The sequence below is a fragment of the Ananas comosus genome, linkage group 15 (genome assembly GCF_001540865.1).
Source record: "Ananas comosus cultivar F153 linkage group 15, ASM154086v1, whole genome shotgun sequence".
NCBI classification, from domain to species: domain Eukaryota; kingdom Viridiplantae; phylum Streptophyta; class Magnoliopsida; order Poales; family Bromeliaceae; genus Ananas; species Ananas comosus.
In genome coordinates this window covers 1,928,488-1,952,657 of record NC_033635.1, presented here as the reverse complement: position 1 = coordinate 1,952,657, position 24,170 = coordinate 1,928,488, and the positions used below count along the sequence as shown (strand labels likewise).

The window sequence follows — 24,170 nt, the reverse complement described above, 5'->3', positions numbered from 1 at the left end:
CCTAGAAGGCAACCAAAACAAAAAAGACAAATAGAAACTAAAATAAAAAATTACAGAAAATTGATACTTGTACTCCTCACTTAAAATCAAGGCGCTACGAGCTGCAAAACTCAGTCCGTAAAAGCATACATGTTATCGAAAAATATATAATTAGGTCATTTCAAGGATGTCGACGAGGTTTTTATAATTCAGCATTTTATTACAAGCTTTTGTTCCTGATTATCCTCCATCATCATCATCATCTATCAGTTAACATCTCAGATCAAATACGAGCTATATATATATATATTAATTTCAAAAGAAAATTGAAAACTTTTATGCTTCTGCCAAAAATTTCGAAAGGTTTTTGATTCCACGTACGAGACCACCGATCTTTATTTTGTGTTAAAAGAAACCACACACATTTCTCTTCCATTAATGATCTCTTCTCCTCCATTAATATCTTTTCCTTTTGTTATGTAATTTCAATGCATAAAACTTGACATCAAAACGAAATTTCGTCACCTTTTTCCCTTTTACAAAGAATTGATCAGAAATTTATAAATTTTTGTTAGTAGAAAAAGAATTACGTGAATTTCATATATGGCCTTCTCTATGACTCTTCATTTAAATCAAATAAAAGATAAAGGCATGCATTGCTTTTCAATTCTACACCCTGGCGCAGCAATCTCTTTTCCTTTTTTTTTTGTAATGAAATTAGAAAGGAGTAGCTAGGAAAGTTCCTAAACGTGAGGAACCAACCCCCATCGCGCTAAGTTAATTATCTCCATAAATTAATTATTACCCTACGTATATATACACACACTTGGTGCATCCATATATATATTCATGCACCGCACCTCCGTTTATATCATATTTCGATCTCTCTCACTGTGGATGGGCTACATTGATTTTTCTAATTAGGAGTTTTATAGTTAAACTAAAAGTATGAGATCGGATCGCTGGAGATAACAAGTTGTGGTGCTAGACATATGGGCGCACCAGGTGTAGAAAATAATTTTCTCAAAGAATCTCTTGGTACCTTTCCATTAAGTCACTATCGAGCTTATCATTGCATGCTCACATTGTTTTCGGTTTCTCTTTTTAAGTTAATTAATTTGCTCTTGTAGACCCATCAATAGTTTAGAAGATGGTGGAGTAGGTGTTTAATTTGTTCCGTACGTTTCTAAAAAAAAAATTTGAGAAGGATCACCTAATTATATATTAAACAACCTTCAATGTTTCATTGTGATCTTATTTGTTTTTGACTCGATTTTTGGCATGTTTGATGCGCAATTGATTTATGGGCGTATATATGTGTGATTTATGAGCATGTGAATGATAAGTTCGAAGCAAATGTAAACTGTGGTACGCTGCTCATGCATGAAAAAATAGTGTTGACCTCTCCAATTAACTTATAAAAGCACTATAGCTCAAACTTAAGTTACATATGCATGCGAACAAGATAAAAAATATCTACATTACATTACATATTAGTTTTTTTAGTTCTCTTTATAATAGTCCCTTATATATATGTTGTATAACTTCTTGTCCTTTTACTATGTATGAATATAGTAGTTTTGCAAATCATTCCTTACCATACAATTTAGTTTTTGTTAAAATGAACCTGGGAGTGAAAAGTGGTTGCTAATTTAATACTAGATAGCAAAAGGAAAGTATATATTTAACCACAAAGAATTACAAACATAAATTATAATAGGACCCAGAGGGATGAACCAATAAATAGATATAGATATATATTAATTGTTGGAATCCATTCGCTTGTGCTTTTATTCAACTTTATTTAGCTTTTCTCTTTAAATTCTTTCTCTTAATTTTAGAACATTCAAAGCCCTGAACAACTCCAAAGGAATCTAAGATGGCAACTATCCTTCTGTACCATGTTGTAATAAAAGATTTTCAAGTGGTGCTAAGGTTAAGGAGATGGAATCTAAGATACTTAAAAGCAATGAAGACATTGTTATACATAATTAATAATTTGGATCTTAGTGGTCCTTGGAATCTTTAGAGGTACAAAATAAAATCTAGTTTTAACTCACTCAATATTTAGATTAATGCTTAATATTTTAACTTCGTTTTGTCCTTTTTTTTTCTTGAGAGAAAAGAGAGAAGGGTAGCAAGCTATCCGGTTCGTTATTTTTTTTAAAAAAAATAAATTTAGTTAGAAATATGAAATAATTAGACATTGAATTTATAATTAAGTCCTGAGCTAACATAGTACAATTGAAATTATCGTTTAGAAATTATTCTTGGAGAATACTAATACTAATAAAAGAAATTATTTAAGGACAATATAAGAAAATCAGATAATGTTATTTAATATTTTTTAAGTTTGTGGGGATATTAATGACCAAATCATGATGTCATCAGGAGGTTAATTTTCTGTGTTTTAGAATTTTTTGGCATTAAATTTAATTTACATGATACTATATTACAAATATATATAGTTACTATTATACTTTTCATTGTACATATGCTAACTATTTGGTATAGAAAATGTGTGAGAGGGTCCACGCAATTCAATTAATTGGAAGAGCACAACAAAAGGTTAATTGTTCCTAGCTAGCTTTTGTTTAAGCAATCTTAATTTTCAACCATTTCTTTTCTAAGCACTTAATTAGCATCATTTAAAAATTTTTAAAAATAACATTTGTCGCGTGGTACGAAATCACAATTCAGAAAAACACCAAAGATCACACGAATTAAAATACAATGTTTGATATTGTGGGGTATGCATGCGTGCTATATATGGGTTAACTTTTTCGAATATAATTGGTCTAGGAACTAGTTAGAAACCATAGGCTCTACTGGTCCTTTTTCTTAAAAAGAAAAAAAAAATCAAAATTCCTTATTGGTTCTTTCGAACAAAAACTTTTCCACTTAGTATGCCAAATTGTTGAGGATTTGATTTTGATTAAAGAATCAAGATAACTTAATGGAAAGTGGATCCATCTTAGCTCTGGCCCAATTATGTTGGGGCAAAATAGAAGTTAGATCCATTAGGCCCAACTCCGGCCCAGTAAGTTAGGCTCTCTCCCTAGCTTGACCCCAAAATAAGACCCAAAGCGAGCATTGGGCCCATAACAACCACAAACTGTGAACTGGTTATTGGGCCGGGCCCAGCAATATAAGCTTTTTAACCCGGCCCGACAAAATCCGGCCCATTAATAGTTTTCCGTATTAGTGGATTCACATCTCCCTTGGGTTTCCTGTGTGGTTATTGAGTCTCAGAAAATGAATATGGGATCATAGCTCTACAAATAATATGTAAGGTTCATATATAGAGGGCCGCCGCGTTGAACGCTTGCGCGCTACGTTTGCAACGCACAACCGCAGCGACCCATTTGGAATGTGTGGTTCTGTGTGTGGTTCCACAAATAACAGCACAATTTCACTTCTCCGAACAAGTCCTATAATGTATTTACTAGTGTGGTGACCCACGTGTTACGACGGGTAGATACTGTTAAAGTAAAAATGTGTAAAGAATAAAATATCAGTTAGTACAAAAATAGTAAATATAGTATATATTATAGACAAATATTTTTAAAAGATAAAACTATAATAAAATATTTTAATCGTTTCAACAAAACTATTAAACCTTATTCTATAACACATTAATCAAATGAGAAAAAAAAGAAAATGAGAAGAAAAAAAAAAAGTAGGCCCCACTCTTTTCCAAATTAAAGGGGTGGGTACATGTAGGATGTAGTTATGAGAATTAATGTACAGAAGATATAGATAAAGATGTTTTAAAAGTCAATTCTATACCCATTTGTATAGGACAAAGATCAAGTGCATATGAAAGGAGAATTTATGTTGAAAACCTAGTTTGCTTATACCAGTTGTGACAGGTGTTAAGAGTTTATTAATTAATACCTCACCATGAACCATTTAGTCTAATCCATATTAACTCATCTCATTTATTAATTAGGTTTAGCAACTCAACTAGAACCTAGGCCATAGAGTAGACTTGTTATGCTTTTTGTGTCTCTATTTTAATTCCTAAATTTTTCTCTCTTTTTTTTCAAAAAAAAGGGTTAAAAGCATTGCGCCTCATATTTTTGGTTTTATCATTATTGGTTTGCTTGCAAAATAATCGTTTGTAGAAAAACGACAAAATTGAAAAGTTACTGCAAACGAACAATTCCCATAAACATATAATTCGTAAAAAACATACAAGAAAGCAATCTCGTGTTATCTGTAACGCCAAAGTTATACCCGATTAATAACAAAAGCTAGAAACAGAAGCAGCGATTTTCCATAGCTTCAAAACCAAGCAAACCAAAAACTTATTAGATTGAACACAATTTGGATTTTATAGTCTCCCTATATATCCTATCATGCATGTCCTATTCTCTTATCTATGTGTACAAGGAAATTAAGCAGTGTGACATAATCATGTTTACTTATTTTATACAAACAGTTAAAGAAAATGGTTTCCTACAATAACCAGTTAGTTTGATGTACATGAAAAGTGATTTTAGCATCCATCAACGTGGCTAATATGATCACTTTATAAAATTAGAAACAAGTGTAACTATTCCACTCAGTGTAAATTTTCTACTTACTCCACTTTACCCTTTTTGGTAGTTCTCCTTACACTTCACCATCTTTGCAGAATTGTTGAGTGTGTATAGTTGGATGTTTCCCAATTAAAATAGTGAAAGAAATTCAGTGTTGTAATCTTATTTAGTTTTGCTTTAAAAGGAGCAAGATAACACAAGTATATATATATATATATATATATATATGCCACTTGCTTTTAATCATTTATGGATAATTAACAGTGTGTTTGTTATCAAATTTGCGATAAATATTGTGTGAGCAATATTAAGAAATATTCGATGTGCTATTTACTTTCTATTTATATCAGCGACTATTTTCTCTTTAACCCAAAAAAAAAAAAAAAAAAAGGTTGCCCGTCACGTGACTATCACGTGATCATTAGAAAGATCAATATTCAAAAAAGCGGACTGTTAGTCAGACTCACGTGATTTTCAGATATGCAAATTTTCAGTAGGCCCGAGTGCTTCTAAAAACATGATTTTGTAGCAATTTAGGTTTCCCAAAAAAAGAGCTCAAATCTAATAGACACCCAAGTATCTAATCATTAGATTACTAATGATTAGATATACAAGGTAGGCATTTTTGCTAAAACAATTATTAAATTGGATATCTAAAATTGATAATTATACAACAAACAGATCGAATTCTGATAATGATAAATTCAATGAATCTAACTACTATTCATGAGCCATATTTAATAAATCTAATAAAAACTTATTTAAAAATCTATTTAAATTATCTTTTTATGACTACATGCACATATGCAGTGGTTCTTTGTACTTCACTGAACCTTCTCTTCTGCCAACAATTAAATGTTCATTTATTTGTCAAGTACACTTATATTTCACATATTTGTATTGATTATTTATGATAATTAAGAGATGGAAAAATATTAGTTTTAATTATACTTGGGACCTTCGACTATGAAAAAGATTAGTTGCACATCTAGAAAAAAAAAGTATAAATTTTATACCAACTTTAAAGACCTAGTTAGTTCATCCGAGACACATATTAAGCATGATCTTTGAATTTTTGTTGTGTTCACTCACATGATCTTCTTCTCCTCCTCTTCTTTTTTTTTTTTGGCACGTGTGTGTGTGTGTTATACAATTCACATGATCAAGATTTTTCCGTGAAATTTCTCTCACATTTTTTGTTCCACCTATGAAATCTAGAATATATATTCTCTTTCTTATACTACGTACATTTGTAGCTTTATTCTCAAATGTACCTAAATTCTAAATGTTGGTCTCAAATTCCAAATCTCTGGACCCACATATATTAGGGCGCAATCATATACCGATACACGGACCAACTTGCAAAGTATTTATATTTAAATAAATACCATGAGTTTAACGTGTTGGAACAATAGTGAAATTTTAGATTACATGCATAGACTAAATGCATATAAATACAGTATTTTATAACAAAATTTTGAAGAACTCTTCTGATTATTAAATTTAACAACTATATATGATGGCTATTTCAAAATTCAAATATTGTAGGTAATGGACGAAAATTTGGCCACAAAAATCTTATCCAGTATTTGGAGTACGCATAGCATTGTTTTTAAATTGCAGGTCCCATCACTTCTTAACGCATGCATACGTGAGTAATTAAAGCTAAGTCACTTTCCACGAACTAGGTATAATAACCCCTAGCCTTTGAACGAATTACAGTTTAGTCCTAATCTTTTACATAAGCATATAATTAGTTTATGAATGTTTTCTAATGACTTAACAATTTTTCTGATTAAATTCACTCAAGTGACAGAAATTTAAATTTAATTCCTCAAATAATTAAAATATGTTTTATCTAACATAAATATCACATGTGTATTCACTTCAATAAACAGCTACTTAGATGACAAAATGATACACCTAGAAATCTCAAGCAAAATTGTTTTTTCTAATGTGAGTGGAGTCATTTTCTTTGAAGCAAAAGTATAGTTTTTGGGATCGATGGCTCCAAGTTTCAGCCTAATCAAAGGGGTGAAGTGATTAAAAAAAGAAAGAAGAAAGGAGAGAGTTTTGAGTTACAAAAACTCTTTGCATATTACAAGAAGATGTAATCGTTAAAGAGTTTAATGGTTGGTATTCCAGGACTCAAGTTTTTGTGTTCTAATTATTTCATATTTTTAGCTAAAATTATTTTTCTAAAAAATAAATAAAGTGGATAGCATACTCTCTTCTCTCACAAAAAAGAAAAAAAGAGCTAGAGAGAGTAAATCTCAATATTAGGATCTATAGCACTCTAGGTAGCCATGTATTTTTTTTTATGCGTTCGTCCCTAGAGCAAGTGGTAAATGACTTAACGGTTGATATCCAAAGATCCAAATTTAAAATTTAATTACTTCACATTTTCAGCTAAAATTTTTTCTCAACAAAAGAAAAAAAGCGAATAACTTGCTATCTTTCTCGCAAAAAAATAATACTGTCTATTTAGAAGACTATCGAGCAATCAGAGGTTCAATATCTTGCATGTGACTTCTAGAATAGCATTTTAATACCATTTATATGAAGGTCTAAAGATCAGAAGCCTAGAGGCAAATTCAAAAATAAAATGGCTAGAAATTTTTTTTCACATCTAAGTGGCAATTGTTAGGCATCATTGTTCTTTTCTATTTCTTAAATTCATGTAAAGTAGTTTAGAAGTGAAATTAAAGATAGATTGTTTTCTTATATCTAAAATATTTATTTATAAAAATATGTATTTCTTTTAAAACTTTTGATTTTTTTTAAAAATAAATTATATATCACTTGGTTTACTAGTTAATTAGTAGAAAAATAATTTTTTTTTAAATTTAGGTATCAAATTCTTATATATAATTAATGTTTAAGAGAAAGAGAAATAAGACGAGGACTTATCCAAACCAAAAAAAAAAACTTCTATGATTTCACACTTTCTCACTTTAGTATCATATGGTTTAAAGTGTATTTAGTACCCTGTGATTTTATTTTTATTTTTTTATTATCAATTTTATTAATTTTTTTTGTTAAATCAGTGACAAAATTAAAACTAAAGGGTACTAAATAGATATTCGATAAATTTAGATGAGATATCTAAAATTTTTTTATATAATTTAATAAAATATTAACAAAAAAGCTGATGAAAAGATAAAAATGAAATCACATGATACTAACTTAATACACTTCAAATTACGGGGGTGCGAAAGCGCAGGATGCCATTTGAAGTTTTAAATAAAAAATAAAAAAAAACAAACAAAATCTTGGACGTAGATGCCACGTGGTACGGTCCGTAAAGTGGGTCCCATTCCCGCGTGAGGGCTCCGCCCGGCAATAAAGACACGGCACCGCACCCACCGCAACACGGTGGGTCCAGCGGGCCCCATCCTTTGATTCCGCGGGCCCCACCCACGAGCCTACACGATGGCGGCACGGGCAACGCTACGCGCACCCAAAACGCGACACCCATTGTGGGACCCACCTCTCTCGTTACACCCGTCGCCGAAGGAAAGAAACCTCTGCGTGCACCTGGTCCACCGTGCACTATTGTTGCCATTATTTACTTCTGATAACCAAAATTTTTATGTATTTAGATGCACTACTACTTTTGAAATCCTTTTAGTTGACGACCTGTAATATACTAATATTTCGATAACATTTTATATTTTATATTAAAAATATTTAAATAAATTATTATCATTCTAGTCAAATTTGATAGTTGTAAAAGGTGTTAGTGGCAGTGAAGTTAAAGTCAAATTATTTCATATAAAGTTAAAATTTTTATTTGGCTTGTCCTTAAGAAGCGCCTACCAACGGTTGATAATCTATTTAAAAGGGGCTGATATGAAAATTTACAGTGTGTTTTGTATGGCAGTGAAGCTGAAACTGTGGATCATTTACTTGTAGAATGCATATTCAACAAATTTCTGATGTTCAACTTACTTAACGGTAGACATATTTCGAAATTTATGGTAGAGGCCAGGAGTGTTCGGAAATTTCTATCTGAAAACCGCTCACAAAGGGCATTAGTGAAACATCTGACCAAGATCGCAATCTGTTAATAGATGATCTAGCGAGAAAGAAATAACGTGATCTTTAGAAACCAATCTTAATTTAGATCCCCTAATCGTCGTGAGATGAGCTCGAGACTTGGAAAGGGAGTGGATTGAGTTTAATTTGTAGCTCTAAGTGAACTCTTTTTAAGTTTTACTTTTTTAAAAAAATTTATGAAAAAACTTCAAATACTTCCGTTGTAGTTTCACTTTTTCTCACTTTAATACCCTGTGGTTTAAAGTGTATCAAGTTAGTACCCTGTGGTTTCTCATGTTATCACTTTAGTACCCTGTGATTTAAAGTGTATCAAGTTATTACCCTGTAGTTTCGCACTTTATCACTTTAGTACCCTATGGTTCCGCACTTTATTTTTTTAGTACCCTATGGTTTAAAAATCACATGGTACTAACTTGATACAAAAATAAAATCACAGGGTACTAACTTGATACACTTTAAACCACAGGGTACTAAAATGAAAAAGTGCGAAACCACATGGGGGTTTTTGAAGTTTTCCCAAAATTTATTTACTTTCTTTATTTTATTTTATTTTTCTAAGTTTTCTTTTGTATCATATATTTTTATATTATTTTTATTTTTATTTTTCGGTATGGTAGTCTATATCTTATGCGAGGCCGAGTCGTCTCAACTTCTGTAGCTGAATTTATTTTCTATATGAATGAAGCGGGAATCGTGCCATCTTTCTCTCTCTAAAAAAAAGTGTTAGTAAAATAGTAGAATTATTATAAAATTTTAGACAGTAAAAATACTAGATTATTATAGATTATGAGGTATTTTTATTTTCATACTTAATGAAAATTATTAGTAACCTATTAATAAGAATATAAAAATTCTTAACAATTATTTAACCTAAATAACTTGATAAATTAGTAACAGATTTATCATTTTATATATACACAATATATAATGTTTATGAAATATTAGGAACCTTGAATCAAATTGCTCCTTATTTTCATTAACTAGCTTTCAACCAAATCCAGCAAGATGATTTACTTGTAAATTAAAAAAAAAAGGAAAAAATAATTACCTTTTCTTTGTTACCAAACAATATAGATATATAGACATCAAATAATATATCGACCTCTTCTATTCTCTATCAAATAAACTTTTATTTCGAAAGAATTTTAGACAATAATATCAAAATAAATTAAGAAATTTAAAAAACTGTCACGTATAATAAATTATATATATTTTTTTAGAATTATCTGCAGGCCCAAACCCACCTATTTAACCAATCTATTATTCTATTACTACAATTTAAGAATGCTGTAGATCATATTCCGTAAATATGTACACCCAAAATTTCAATTAAAATTTGATTTTAAGTTGCTGATAATAATAAATAGATATTAAATGCGTTGCATGAGATGTACAGTGAGTACACCAGGTGCACGCATCTTTCTCCCGGGTTACTAACGGCCGTCCGCGAGATGCAGCGTGGAATCTCGGGATTGCGACGGCGCCGCCAACGTGCGGCTGGCGTTGGCGGAGCGGCGGATTCTGCCGTTAATTTGACCGTTAGGCACACGTGGCGCGCATTAATTAGTCTCTTTTGGCTTTTGCAGAGGTGCTATTCCCCTTCGCATCCCTTTTCTTTTTTTTTCCTAATAAAGGGGAGGGCCCAATACCCTTCTTTTAATGCACACTTGGGGTTGCAAATTTTTTCCACCTCTTATAAGAGAACATACTCTTTTCTTTTTTTTTCTTTTTTTTTTTTTGAGAGAGATATGTAGCACATTACTCGCTTCGCTTATTTCATTTAAAAATAAATTTAGCTAGAAATGTGAATCAATTAGGATTCGAACTTGGGTCTCGAGTACCAACAACCAAATCCTTTGCCACTTGCTTTAGGGACGGTCAGTAGAACATACATATTTTAGAGTTTCAAAATATTCTCTTGTATGTAAAATAACATCTTTACCCTCTTGAGTTTTTAAGGGCTTATTTGGCATAACAATGAAATCATAAAAATTATATTTTAACAGAGCTAGTTTAATTTGGACGATATACTATCATTTATAAAAACAAACGAATATTTTAATTTTGTAATTTGTTATCGTATGTAGCATATTAAGTTCGTAATTATGAATAGAACCCAAAAATCTAGTTTACATATACCTTTTCATCCGAAATAGTTACTTAATTTCTAAGAAATAAACGAAGCGGGTAGTATGCTAACTTTCTCTCAAAAAAAAAAAATCTAAGAAATTTCTAAGGAATATAAATTGACCATTAACGGACATAAATTATTAGAAAAACTAACCATTATATATTTGATGGGATTCTTCACTTCGGCATGAAATATCATGTTTATCCTTTCTATTTTTTAAGCTAATTCCTCATATAATCCAATTTAATTATGTGTATTCGTCCAAATAATTGCCTAAGGAATCTCAATTATCTAAAGAATTTTCTCTAGGATAAGCTAATTTGAAAAGATTCTCTACAGCGTGAAATGTCATCTTCGTCCATTTCATTTTTGACGATAATTCGTAAGACAATCGAATTTACACATTTCTACACAAATGATTGCCTAATTTCTAAGGAATTTAGGTAGAATATTAATGAATTTTAATTAGAAAAAGTTAATCTTATATATGCTATGCAAGAATAAGTCTACACCTTTATTTGTCGGTATACAATAAGAATGAATAAAACCGCATGCTTGATGGATGAACATACGTTTTTGAGCTATGATCTTGTATAAGTTAGTCAGAAAAATAATTGCTAGACCTAGTCTAGTGTATTAATAGATTGGTTATCCTCAAATACTTGATAAATTCTCTTTGGAAAATAAATGTTTATTCATAGAGATTTTTATCAACAAACGAGTTTTAACTTTGCTATTTGTAGCATGCTTTGATAATAATTTTTGGAATATAGAAAATTGCACATGTGAAAAGTCCCTTCAAGTTGGTGTCTTGGGAGAAAAGAGATGAGCTCAAAAGTAAATAAAATGCATGTTATGTTGGGAAATGTATTGTTGGCGATATTTGAATTGAGGGCTAGAATAGTCTTTTCACAAGCATAGATTTTGAGCTGAGCTAAGATAAATACCTTCTCTTTTTAGATTAACTTATTCAACAAGGCCTCTTGAAAGAAACTGAAAAAGGAAATTAAAAAAGAATATAAAAATTGCTCCCAAGTCAAATAAAAACAGGTATTAGATGCCAAATTTACCCTTTGATGAGTATAGTGACCTAAGTAAAAATTTTCAATTACATCAACTATAGAAGTACTTATGCATCAATTCTCTTGGCTACTTTAGGTAAAGTGTCCTCACTTACATGAACTAAAAAAATTTTGTTTTGTAGCATATCATGGAAATTTTCAAATTTTCCTTTCCTAACATCCTCACAAATATAGCATTTGGTTGGCTAAAAAACCTTCTACATGTATCACTTTACCTCACTTAAGTAACTTTTGTTGATGTGCTTAGATCATCTTGCCACATTTTAAGAGCTTACCTTCTTTATTTAGATTCTTTCTTATCTTCTTTACTTAGATTCTTTTAATGATATTTCATAAATTTGTATGGCTATAATGTGACAATCAAATAATCACCTTTTAATACAACTTACCATCCAAATTCTCTCCCATTTTTTATGAAGAAAAAGGTCAAAATATTCGTTACTCGATATGAAACTGTCTGTAACAAAGAATAGTCCAACTCAAACTACATGAGAGTCATGCTAGTTGAAGGAGTTTTTATGCTATATTTATTAGTCTCGTTGCTTAGTATAGAACTATCATGGCTTTCGGTAGAGATATCTATAAAAAATTTCTTAAAAACGGTTAATGTGCTGGCATACATATGTGGTGTGTACTTATTGGTTCATATAGTGTAACCAATACATCAACAATAATGTAAGAGTCAGAGTATATAAAATTTTAGTCTAAAAGTAAAACTGCACACTACACGAGGACGTCACTGACACAATAGCTTGCAACGTGGCTATAAAATTCGAATGCGTGGTTTGTAATGTATTACCTGAATTGTTCACACAAAGCGCCTCTCTTTGTACTTTTTCAAAAACTCTCAGTCATTTTTATAAAATGTTAAAACTAGTAAATCACTTTAAGTATTAAGAATAACTCCAAATATTTTTTGCACATATTAAGTAATATGCAAACCGTATTCTAAAATCATACTATACTATCAATATATAATGATGAAAATGCATGAAAAATTTATGTATCAGACACTATTAAAAAAATGAACTATCAGCGAGAGAGTCGGAATTTATTGGGAGAAGAGAAAACAAAATATTCTGTAAAAAAAAAAAAATTATGATTTAACATTTGTACCATAACATTTATGTCTCAAACCAATCAAACTATATATCTAGAATGCATTCATTTCATTGTAATTTTTTTAAAAAATTTTATGATTTTATTTTGAAAAATAAAAATTAATTGTCTAAGTGTGATATTATTAACCAAGTACAATATCTTAATGACCTCTTTTATGTGTCTTAATGACCTTTTTTTGACTATTATTATTTTTTAGTGTGCCGTAACCCGATGCTCGTGCAAGTCACGTGAGGGGCGAAAGCGTCTTTTCGAGACGTAATAAAATAATTCGGTGTGAGTGGATTCCCATTCGCTCCTTCACCACTGAAGTCTCCTTTCATTGTTCCCTGTTTCCCCTTCTCTAAACTCTTCTTCTTCCTCCTCCTCTCCCCCAAACCCTCCTCCTCCTCTGTGGCCGCAACAACGTTTCCCATGAACCCCACCCCCCCACACACACACACCGTAGCCCACATGGTCCTCTCTTAGAGATGAAGCAACCATCGACGGCGCTCTCCTCCTCCCTCCCCCGGTACACTCCCCCCCTCCCCTTTCCCTTTCCCTTTCCGCCTCTCTTGAGCTCTCCCTATCTTGTTTCGTTTCATGGGTTGGGAGTTTGGGGGATTTGATGCGATTTTTAGCTCCCAAAACCGTGTTTTTTGAAGCTGGTTTTTGGGCCCATGAGGAAATATAGATAGGAATATGTTGTTTTGTTGGTTGGATTAGGACCGAGTGGTTGTTGGGTATTTTTAGGAACGATCGAAGTAAGTGTTTGATGGGGTTTATATCGCGAGAAAATGAAACAAAATTGGATTTTGGGAAATGGGTTTTGCCCATTTTTGGTAGCTTCTTTGGTTGTGTATTCTCTCCATCGCTTTCCTGTTGTATACGCTTTTTTTTTTTTTTTTTTTNTTTCTTGTTATAATCTGATGGTGGCGATTTTGTGATTATTTTCAGGGGATGCTCGCTGATTCGGTATGCTTTGGTGCTGTGTTTTGTTGTGCTGAGTTTCTATCTAATTTTGCCTTGCGAGGGGAAGGATTGCTCTCGCGGCGATGCCGGCGGTTGCGGCTCGCTGCTCTGTTTCGGGCTCAGGGATGCGTGCGCCGACCCTCTTTCCTTTTGCTTCCCCTCCACCCAATTGGGTTTTCTTGCCCAAGAGGATGTTGACCCAAAACCCAATTCAGAAGTTTCCAAAGAATCATCTCGGACGGGGGAGATCATTGCGGAACGGCTCCCGAGTCGTTCGACGGCCTTTGAGATGTCCAACGGAGGCATTGTTACGTGCTCTTCCATTGGTCCTGTGAGAAGGTTGCCCGATGGTTTGAGTTCGAACAGAGGGAACGTCGGTGAGGCTCAACTCAGTGGTTCTTCTTCGCTGAATGTGGAGATAAGTCCACCTTTGTTGGACTGGGGAGCTAATAGTTTGTATTCTGCTTCTTTGGCATTCCTAACTGTTGCAAACAAGAACAATGATAGTGTTTTGCTAGTGTATGAGCCGTTCAGTACCGACCCACAGTTTTACGCATTGGGTGCTGAGGAACTGTCATTAAGTCCTGGAGAATCTGCTTCTGTTGTGTTTGTTTTCCTGCCGAGATGGTTAGGCTCATCATCCGCGCATATCATATTGCAAACGAACTTTGGGGGATTCGTTATTCAGGCTAAAGGAGTAGCCGCTGAGTCCCCTTACAAGATAGAGCCTTTAGTTGGGTTGGACATCTCTGTTAATGAAGCTATAAGCAAGAATTTGTCTATATTTAACCCTTTTGATGACGCCCTCTATGTCGAGGAAGTGACTATGTGGATGTCTGCTTCTGAAAGTGCTAACCAATCTGCTCAAGTTGTTTGTGGTTTAGATGGATTTAACCTGGAAGGTGCATTGGGTTCTTATATTGATAAAAAAGAGTGGTATAGTATGAATAGCGACGAGTTTAGACTGCCAAGGGTGGATATTAGGCCACATAGGCAATGGGAAGTTCCCCCTCAGAACACTAAAGCCATTGCGGAGATTAACTTGTTGCCTTATCTGGAAGGAAATGTTTTCGGAGCTATCTGCATGAAATTGCGCAATTTAACAACTGATAGAATAAATTCAATTGTTATTCCTCTTGAGCTCGAAGTGCGTGGAAGGGCAGCTTACAGTGATTTAACTGGGTCTCTTTTGGTTTCTTTCGAGTCCCGTGCAGCGTGTGAGGAAAAAGGATCAATTTTTTCCCTCTTTTTAAGAAATGATGCATCACAGTTAGTAAGCATCTTAAGCATTGAAGAAGTAACAGAAAGTTCAAAGGTTTTCCAGATTAAATACATTAAAGGATTGATACTTTTTCCTAGGAGTGTGACACAAATAGCTCTGATAGGATATTCTTTCCCAACAAGTGCACGGAGCATTATTCATGACACCACAAACTTGAATTGCAACCTAGTAGTAGAGACAAATAGTTCTGTCAGTCCAATCATTAAGATTCCCTGCCAAGATTTTTTTCATGCCTGTTTAAAGTATCAAGCTAGCACAGGTATTGTTGAATCTGATGGCTCGTATGTTGGATTGACGTTGATACAAAAGGAAGAAACGTCTGCAAATTCAAGAACAGGATCTTTGGGGAGCATAATGGAAGATTCACTTAAGATGAAGGTATTATTTGGGTTTCTTTTTTTTTTTTTCTGTTCAAGCTGATTTTGTTTTTGAGAATTCGCTTCTTTGCTCCTAGACGGATGTACCTTGTTTGCCTTTGTTTTAAAGTTTTCCCATCTAGCCTTGTTTTTAAGCAATCCTTTCTTTCAAGGTTCTATCACCTTAGTCACTTGATAATTCTGATATGGATGAATCTTCTCTTAATTTGTCATTGAACTAGGAAAAACTCCACTCCCCATTTATGTTATATTGATGTTTAGCTAGTCAAACTAAGGGAGCTACTGTAAATTCTGAAAATGTTAGATATTATGAGACAAAAGAACGCCGTACATAGGAGGGAAAGACTCATGTACATACGAGGGAAAGACTCGTATAGTTTAAACAATTACTTTGGTGATCATTGTTTCGGTCAGCTTAACTCAGAAGATTAGGTCAAATAACCTTTCTTCTTTCCTTCTTTGTATCTAGCAAGTCAATCAGTGATATTGTGGTGGACCCATATATTCTCTTTCGAGTTTTACTGCTTAAATAGAACAAAACATGCTTGCAGCTCCTAGCAGTTAATCAATTTGAGTTGGTATATTTGTTACTTCTGCCTTTCATTAAATTGTGTAATTTAGCCCATTAGTCAAAGTGTTGAAAGCCTGCTAACAATCTAGACATGAATGTCAATTCAATGCAGATAGACTTATACTTCTAAGCTCTAGTAAATAGGATTCGGCACATTTTGGTTACAAAAGAAAAAAGTTAGTCAGTATGCATGTATATATATGCTGCTTGTACGACCATATCTCTGTCTGTTTCATACATACGTGAATACATTTGTGTGGTAGACATAGACACAGACATAAGTTGGGACAATATTACGTGCTTGGTAGTGTTGTAGGTATGCACGCGTGTATTTTTTTCTGTTACTATTTTATCAGTTTTTGGTTCTAGCATTTGGATGTTGCACAGCTAATTACTTTCATTTTTTGTTGTTTTGTTGTTGTAGATTTCTTCTTTGATCAGTATTTACAGACTTCTTATGCTTCCTGGTACAATCTAGCAGCAAGCAACAAATAATTTCTAGACTTTTCAACAATTCAGATATATGAGATATATTGTTTACACACATTGGATAGTCAACCGGAAGAGCAATAGAAACATATTGTATAATTATGTTATACAAGTTATACTTGGTTATAATCTGGTTTTAACTGTAGTGTTGTTTGTAAATGTTGTTTTTATTTTTTGTCCCCTAAGCGGTGCTTAATATTCTGAGAAATTTTTGCAGCCAAAACTCCTGAAAGCATCTGAAGCAGATGATCTAATACTTGGAAACTGGAGATCTCATGGTACGATGGCTGTGATATCTGTTCTCAAGGATCAGGAAGTATCATTTCCTGTTGTTCAAATTGGGTCCCGATTTTCCAAATGGATCACTGTGCATAACCCGAGTGAAAAACCTGCTCTAATGCAACTCGTGATGAATTCAGAAGAAATCATAAGCGACTGCAAATCCGCTGAGGACTTATCTGACCTTACATTCTCAAGTCGATCTCCTGAGATTAATTCCATTGAAACCAGATTCGGATTCTCATTAGCTGATTCAGCAATAACAGAGGCCTTTGTACACCCTTTTGGGAAGGCTTTGTTAGGTCCGATAGTCTTTCACCCTTCTAATTGGTGCATGTGGTCTAGCTCAGCTTTGATCAGAAACAACTTATCAGGCTTAGAGTGGCTCCCTCTTCGAGCATTTGGTGGTTCCCATTCTCTTGTTCTTCTTGACGGACCTGAACCAGTTTGGAAGCTCGAATTCAACCTCGACTTGCCGATCAATCGCAATTTATCGTCTTCGCCCCTAGTGGAGAATGCTAAGCTTTCCTGTAATAAGCAGGTAATGAAGGAGATATATGCAAAAAATACAGGTGAGCTTCCTCTTGAGGTTAAAAAGGTGAAAGTTTCAGGAACTGATTGCGGTTCAGATGGGTTTATGTTACATTTTTGCGAGGGTTTTGCTTTAGCACCAGGAGAATCAGCACGACTCTTATTATCTTATCAAACAGACTTCTCTGCAGCTATAGTTCACAGGGATCTCGAGTTGGCCATGGCTAGTGGCATTTTTGTGATTCCCATGAAGGCCAGTGTCTCAGTAAATATGCTTACTCTGTGTAGGAAATCGTTCTTCCGAACAGTGAATTGGGGTGTGTCCGTCCTTGTCTTTGTTGCTGCTTCTACACTTATATTGGTCTTCATTCGCATTATACCCCATTATTTTCTGGTGGGTACTAATGACTGTTATCTAAAGGTTGAAACCAGTGAAAATCCCTTGAACAAGAGTGAGAAACCTTCTTTTCTTTCCCATAGCACCAAAACTACCAGGTGATTGTCCTTTTTAAATCCTCCTACGTTACATTGTTCTGGTCTACATATATCCGTGCAAAATCATCTGTTTACTTGCATATATACCATGCAAAATCTGAATTTTCATATACCCCTCGAAAGAGCAGTTTCTTTCACAGAAAGACTTTTATGATGGGAAGCATCCAATACATGGGGGAATGTTGGTTTTAAGTATTAAAGCTTATTTTAGTGATGGGCACTTTTCTAAGCTCAATGGTGTATTTGTCACACATTAAGTTTTCTAAGGGCATATGTAAAAATTCAGAATTTTTGTGTTTACACTGCGCTTATAGACAATTCTACAGGAGTATATGTGTGTTAATATCTCTATTTGGTTTGAGGATTTCTTTCCACTAACAATTATGGAATTCACAGGTCACCAAGAGCACAGAAGAAACCTGAGGCAGGTTTTGTCAACAGGTATCCTGTGACTCAACATGGTGTTCTTGATAGCCCTAAGAGAACAGAGGAAATTCACAGCTATGATCATCAAAAGAAAAGTACCACACTCTCACCAACAACATCATCAGATAAGACCAATGAAGACCCCGGACTGATTGAAGCACCGCAAACCAATAATCTCACTATTAAGGTTGTTAAAGAGAAAGGGCGACGAAGGAAGAGAAAGGCGTATGGGGTAGGATGGGCTGCGAAGTTTGAAGTTTCAAGTAGTCATAGCGGGAATTCGACTCCATCTTCGCCTTTGTCTCCGAGCTCTTCTACTCCTAAACAAGGATGGCCTATATCCCCTGAAACTACTGTAGAGTCTCCCTTTGCGAGAGAACCTGAAGAACCGAAGTATCAGAAGAAAGATAGTTCTGAAAACACTGGTGAAGCGAAAGTAGCAGCAGCTGAGAAGCGCTTTGAGAATAAGCGTACACCTTGCCCTAGAGAGCAGCCTTCTACTACTCCAAAATCAGCAGGGAAAGCTCCTATATTGCCTTCTCCCACTTTCTTGGCCCCATCTTCTCCTATTGCACCGCATGCTCGCGCTCCTGGATCAAAGCTCATGAAGGAAAATGCCGCAAAAGCACCAGAAAATGATGTTGCGGAGAAGAAGTTTGTCTATGACATCTGGGGGGATCATTTCACTGGCCATTTACTGGGTAAGCCAAAGGAGGTGTTGCGGGAGGCTGTTGATGCTTCGGAAGGTGATTCTCAGAGCTTCTTCGCGAGAGAGCCTCAGTCCCTAATGACGATGCCATCACCACAGCTTGTAACTTCTACTCCCAGTCATGAAATGGCCCCGTATGATGTGACATGCCTTTATCAAATGAATTAGAAAAAATCAGATAGTTTTAATATGTGCCCCGTGTTCTATTTGGTTTTCCTCTAATCAATCCTCTCTCCGTAATCTTAAGATAGGACAAACAAAGGAAATAGAGCTATCACTTTTTGACACTGTCACTGTTAACTTGAGAGCAACTTGTCCTCATCATTTGCATCAATACAACAACCAAAGAAACTAATCAAACACCAGAGAACTTGAACTTTACACAAGCCAATGTGTGTACAGTATGTTCTTTGAGCCGTGCAACTACTGAGTAAATGTGCTACAGGTCTTTACCCGTCTATTTTATAGTGATCTTCTGATATCTATGTGATTCAATTAAGAACGTTTTCTAGGTACTTTTCTTTTTAGGGTAATAATAATACACGTAGTCACATACTTGCTTGTCCTATTGGTTTATTAGATGCACTACATATAATCGAATTCAATGTGAATGATAACCAGATTTTAATGTTCCTCCTGGTCTGCAGTAAAGTGTGTGCCCTCTTACTATCACCATCTTTTTAACTTTATCCTTCTCCTGTCCCTGGAATAAAATAGCATCAGATTATCATAGGACCTGGTTGGAAGCAGTTAAGGTGAGAGTGTTGCACTGGAAGAGCTACTCCATTAAAATTACTTTCCTACCTCTCTCTCTTTTTCTATCAATTATTGACTATAGTGATAAGGAGATAGCAGAAACTGTATAAAAGCTCTCAGAATAGATTTTCGAAGAGCAGTGTTGTTTAACTGGAATCCATCTTGCCAAAGAAATAATCCCAGAATAAATATGGATGTAAAAGAGCTTCAAAATGAGTTGTAATATCTGCACACTAGCTTTCCTTAAAGAACCAAAAAGTTGTTTCCAACCTTATTGCTGCATCCCCACATCCAAGGGGCAAAGGTTTAATCATGATAAAAGACGCTTAGCGCATCAATCAGTTATTTAGCTGGCCTCATCTTGCATAGAAAAGGACGGGAAATATCTCCAACAAACATTTCTTGTTATCACATACACAAGGGAAAGCGCTTAATTCATCATTTCTACAAATCCTTGTTATGAACAGAAATACAAGTCAGACTTTTGTCACCCCCAAAAACTTTCAATCAAATGCATGCCCTAAAACATCAAAATTCATCACATCTTGATGCAAGGATTCTGAACAAGGAGAGGCTGTTTCAGTTGGTACGCAACAGCCTTACGGGCTAAACAGAAGAAAGAAACTGTGTTCGACGGTACATTATTGGATAGCAATGCAATGTGAGATGTCATCTCCGCCGATGGAACTGACTTCTTGGAGGCGACATAAAAGGCCCCCTAACAAAATCTGGAGTCATCAAGACGGGGCCTGAGATCGGCTGACCAGAGTAGTACATTGGATCACCGTAAGGATGGCTCACGTAGTTTGCCCTGCTAATTGTTCGATGAAATTCCCCTGACGCATTCGAGCGAATACCAACATTGCCCATGAGACCATGAATGTTCCATGTACTTGTATGGGATGGCGCCATGTTATTATCTTGATTCAATTGCCAGGTTGTGCTACGTCGATGATCAATGTAGATAGGATTTCTTTGGTAAAATTGTTGCTGTATATGAGTTGTATTTTGATAATTGGCTTGTTTCGTATGCTGGCCTGATAAACTCAAGTGTCTTCCCTTGGCGGCGACTTGGTTAGCTTTTCTCCGGCCATCATATTGAGCCTTGCCACCACAAGCATTCAGTTTCTGTTCTCCAGAGGAAACTTCACGCTCTTTCTTCCTGTGTTTCTTAGGAGGTAGATCCTTGTCGAATGATTTTCTTGCGCGTTTTGAACCTGGTTCAAACAATTAAGGATAGACAATGATCGTGATCTTTCTATTCAAGACCAGTATATTAGCTGCAAGCAAGAACTAACAACAACAATGCTATGAAGATTTAATTTTTCAACAAAATATTAGGTGATGCTAGTTGATTAAATTTAAATACAATCATGATGCCTTTAGTGAACAAATATTCACAATATTCTTTTCAGTGGACATCCTGCAAATTCTATTTCAAGAATCCGATATAAATTATAAATATTATCTAATTGGAAGAACTTTTATTTGCATACGTGAATATACAAATGAGAATTGAATTCTCAATAACTTGCATCAACAATTCAACACATAAGTGAAGGCCAATTGGTATTCGGAAGGAGAGACGATACCCCTCAGTGCGGTCCTAGCTTTCGCAATTGCTCGCACTTGTCTTGCTGCTGCTCCCCTTTTATGCTTCTCTGCCAGAACTTCCAATCTCTCTGCTTCATTTTGCCAGCACTGACAAATGCATAAAAATAAACAGTTTTATGCCGACCTTACTATAAACATTCATTGCATATAAAAAGATACTTCATTAGTCGTCTATTGCCAGCACTAACAGCAACCTGTTTAATATGACTTGGATTTGCGGCTGTCATTGAATGAAGCTGCAAGATTGAAGAGAATCTTCAACTGCTAAAGAAAGTTCAGCCCTTCCGACAAGAAAGCTTCTTACCTGGCGAAAAGTCTTCAATCTGTAGAGGTTACGCCCCTTCACGAGTAAAGGAAATAACGGCGGCAATGGTTTCACACCCTTGCTCCACAGGACTTCAACCTTTTAAATCACAGAAATTAACAACTAAAAGACGTACTCAATTGAAGTTATATCAAAGCATTGACCTCCACCCTTACAGTAAACGTATGTTGCTGCTTATCTGCACCATAACTTTCCTTCACAACTCTTCCTGCAACTACCCTTTTCCCTATAATATCTGCACCCCTCCTAGCTAGACCAAATCTGGTGAAGAACCAACCGTCACATTATTATAGATTCTTGAGAGACGTTATTGATATAGAAAGAGATCCAAATAAAGAAGAGGATAGAAGACATTTCGAAATAATTGAATCACATACTTCCGATAAACTCTCTGCTTGAATAAGATGATATCACCTCTACATACATCACCTGCACCGTGAACAGAAAAAAGGGGGAAAAAAAAAATCCCTTAAGTTTGATTTCCAGACAAATAACTGTCCGTCCTGAATCTATTGTTCGGTAACCATTCTACCTGTACAATTCATAGAAAAGGATGATTTTGGATAGAGTTTTTCACCATTCCCATCTTTAATCCTGATTAACAAATTAAATAGAAAAAACTGTAAGATTGCCACTGAATCTAGCTAGTAAAAAAAGATGTGCTGGTTTATCGGTAGTGTTCTTCATACTAATAAGACTGTAAGCACAGTACTAACGCATTCAATTTAGTGCAAAATGCACCAAAACAAAAGCGAGTAGAGGTAATATAATCATATCTTAACAGGAAAATGATGAACTGACCTCCAGTGCTCCAGAATTCTTTCTATGCATGTACCTTTCGCCCCACCCAGTCTTAGCCTGTGCTTCCTCAAATAGACCTTGCACTCTTCCAATTTCAGGTGATCTAAACTTTTCCGCCCTACGCGACAATAAGATCATCTTAATATTCTATACGCCTTTTGCAACTTTTGAGGACTTCGTTTACACTAGGATTTCGATACTCGCAAGGAGATCAGAACAAGTTGAATGCAACACTAATGTTATAGTTAAGATGATTTTCTAATAAAGATAGCTGTTTACACACTAATGCATTCAAATTCCTAGCCATTTATCAACGATAAATCTAAAAACTAAATTCTACTAGGTTTTTGCTTGAGACTAAAGAGGAAGTGTTAATATGAAATCAGTGAAACAGACACCTTTATTGGCAGAGCAAGTGAAAACAATGTTGATACTACATAGAAGAGAGAACGGAGCTTAATTTAGTTTCGAAGATCAACTTTTTTACATACCGTATTAAACTTTGATAATGTGATGGGGAAAAGGAGAAACATACTGCGGAGGAGATCGACGATTTTGTCGTAGACCTCTTCGTCCAGAAGCTTCCTATCTCTGGATTCTTCTTCTCCTTCGTTGTCGTTGTCATCGTCGTCTTCATCATCATCACCGCCACTATCTTCTTCTTCTTCTACATCATCATCATCGGGATCGTCATCTTCCCCATCATAATCTTCATCATCGGAGTCATCGTCGTCGTCGTCGTCCTCCTCCTCTTCCTCCTCGGATTCCTCTTCATCTTCTTCCTCGGAAGAGGAGGATATGGCGATGGGGGGGAGCGAGATTTGCTTCCCCTTCTTTCTCATCGAAGCAGCGGCGATGGGCATCGTAGGGGGATCGGAAATGGTAGTAATGATGGTATTTATTCACCAGTGGAATTGGATTTGATTGGGGAATCGCCTTCAAACTGTTCGACCTATTGCCGCAGAAACGAAGGAGAGAGGAGGCCACGAGGGGGCGACGAACAAAATACGGGAGTCGCCCGCCCCTGTTGTTCGGCAGTAAAATTTCAACTTTCAAATTTTTATTAAAACAATTGCAACAAACTAATTATTCAAATAATAATTTTAAACTTTCTCAAAATAAAATAATGAATTACAAGTATGCAAAAAGTTCAGACAAACTCTTTAACGCAGCTTTTTTTTTTTTTTTTTTTTTTTTTTTTANGATATGGCGATGGGGGGGAGCGAGATTTGCTTCCCCTTCTTTCTCATCGAAGCAGCGGCGATGGGCATCGTAGGGGGATCGGAAATGGTAGTAATAATGGTATTTATTCATTTTTTTTTTTTTTTTTGAGAGAGAGAGAGATAAATAGCACGATATCCGCTTCGCTGGAAAATATGAATCAAATAGGATTCGAACTTGGGACCTCAGTTACCAACCACCAAATTCTTTACCACTTGCTCTATGGACGGTTAAATCAAAGATTTGAATACCTATCAGTACCCTCCGTATTTACCTTGTCGTAGTTTCCGCACCAATAACAGTTTCCGCACCAATAACACTGCTCAAAATCCTATTATTTTTAAATTAGTAAATAGTTTTCTTAATAAATTTTAAAATTTTTAAAAAGATACTAATTAAAATATTTTATTACTAAAAAAATAATTTTTT

At 34.8% G+C, this 24,170-nt stretch overlaps 2 protein-coding genes across 3 annotated transcripts; one reads left to right on the top strand and one right to left on the bottom strand.

The window, feature by feature from the left end:
• LOC109721486 lies at positions 13,385-19,329 on the top strand. Its single transcript, XM_020249137.1, has 4 exons — positions 13,385-13,425; positions 13,851-15,525; positions 16,802-17,889; positions 18,286-19,329. Exons 1-4 carry the CDS (start codon positions 13,385-13,387, stop codon positions 19,190-19,192), a joined length of 3,711 nt encoding a protein of 1,236 aa, XP_020104726.1. The 3' UTR covers positions 19,193-19,329.
• LOC109721036 (zinc finger CCCH domain-containing protein 62) lies at positions 20,094-23,560 on the bottom strand. Of its 2 annotated transcripts, XM_020248437.1 has the most exons (9): positions 23,056-23,560; positions 22,521-22,638; positions 22,252-22,313; positions 22,097-22,148; positions 21,875-21,980; positions 21,699-21,797; positions 21,589-21,630; positions 21,373-21,481; positions 20,094-20,997 (listed from the first exon to the last, which is right to left on the bottom strand). In XM_020248437.1, exons 1-9 carry the CDS (start codon positions 23,381-23,383, stop codon positions 20,450-20,452), a joined length of 1,464 nt encoding a protein of 487 aa, XP_020104026.1. In that variant the 5' UTR covers positions 23,384-23,560; the 3' UTR covers positions 20,094-20,449. The 2 variants fall into 2 exon arrangements, with proteins under 2 accessions (XP_020104026.1, XP_020104027.1); XM_020248438.1 differs by lacking the exon at positions 21,589-21,630 and having other exon boundaries at positions 23,056-23,558.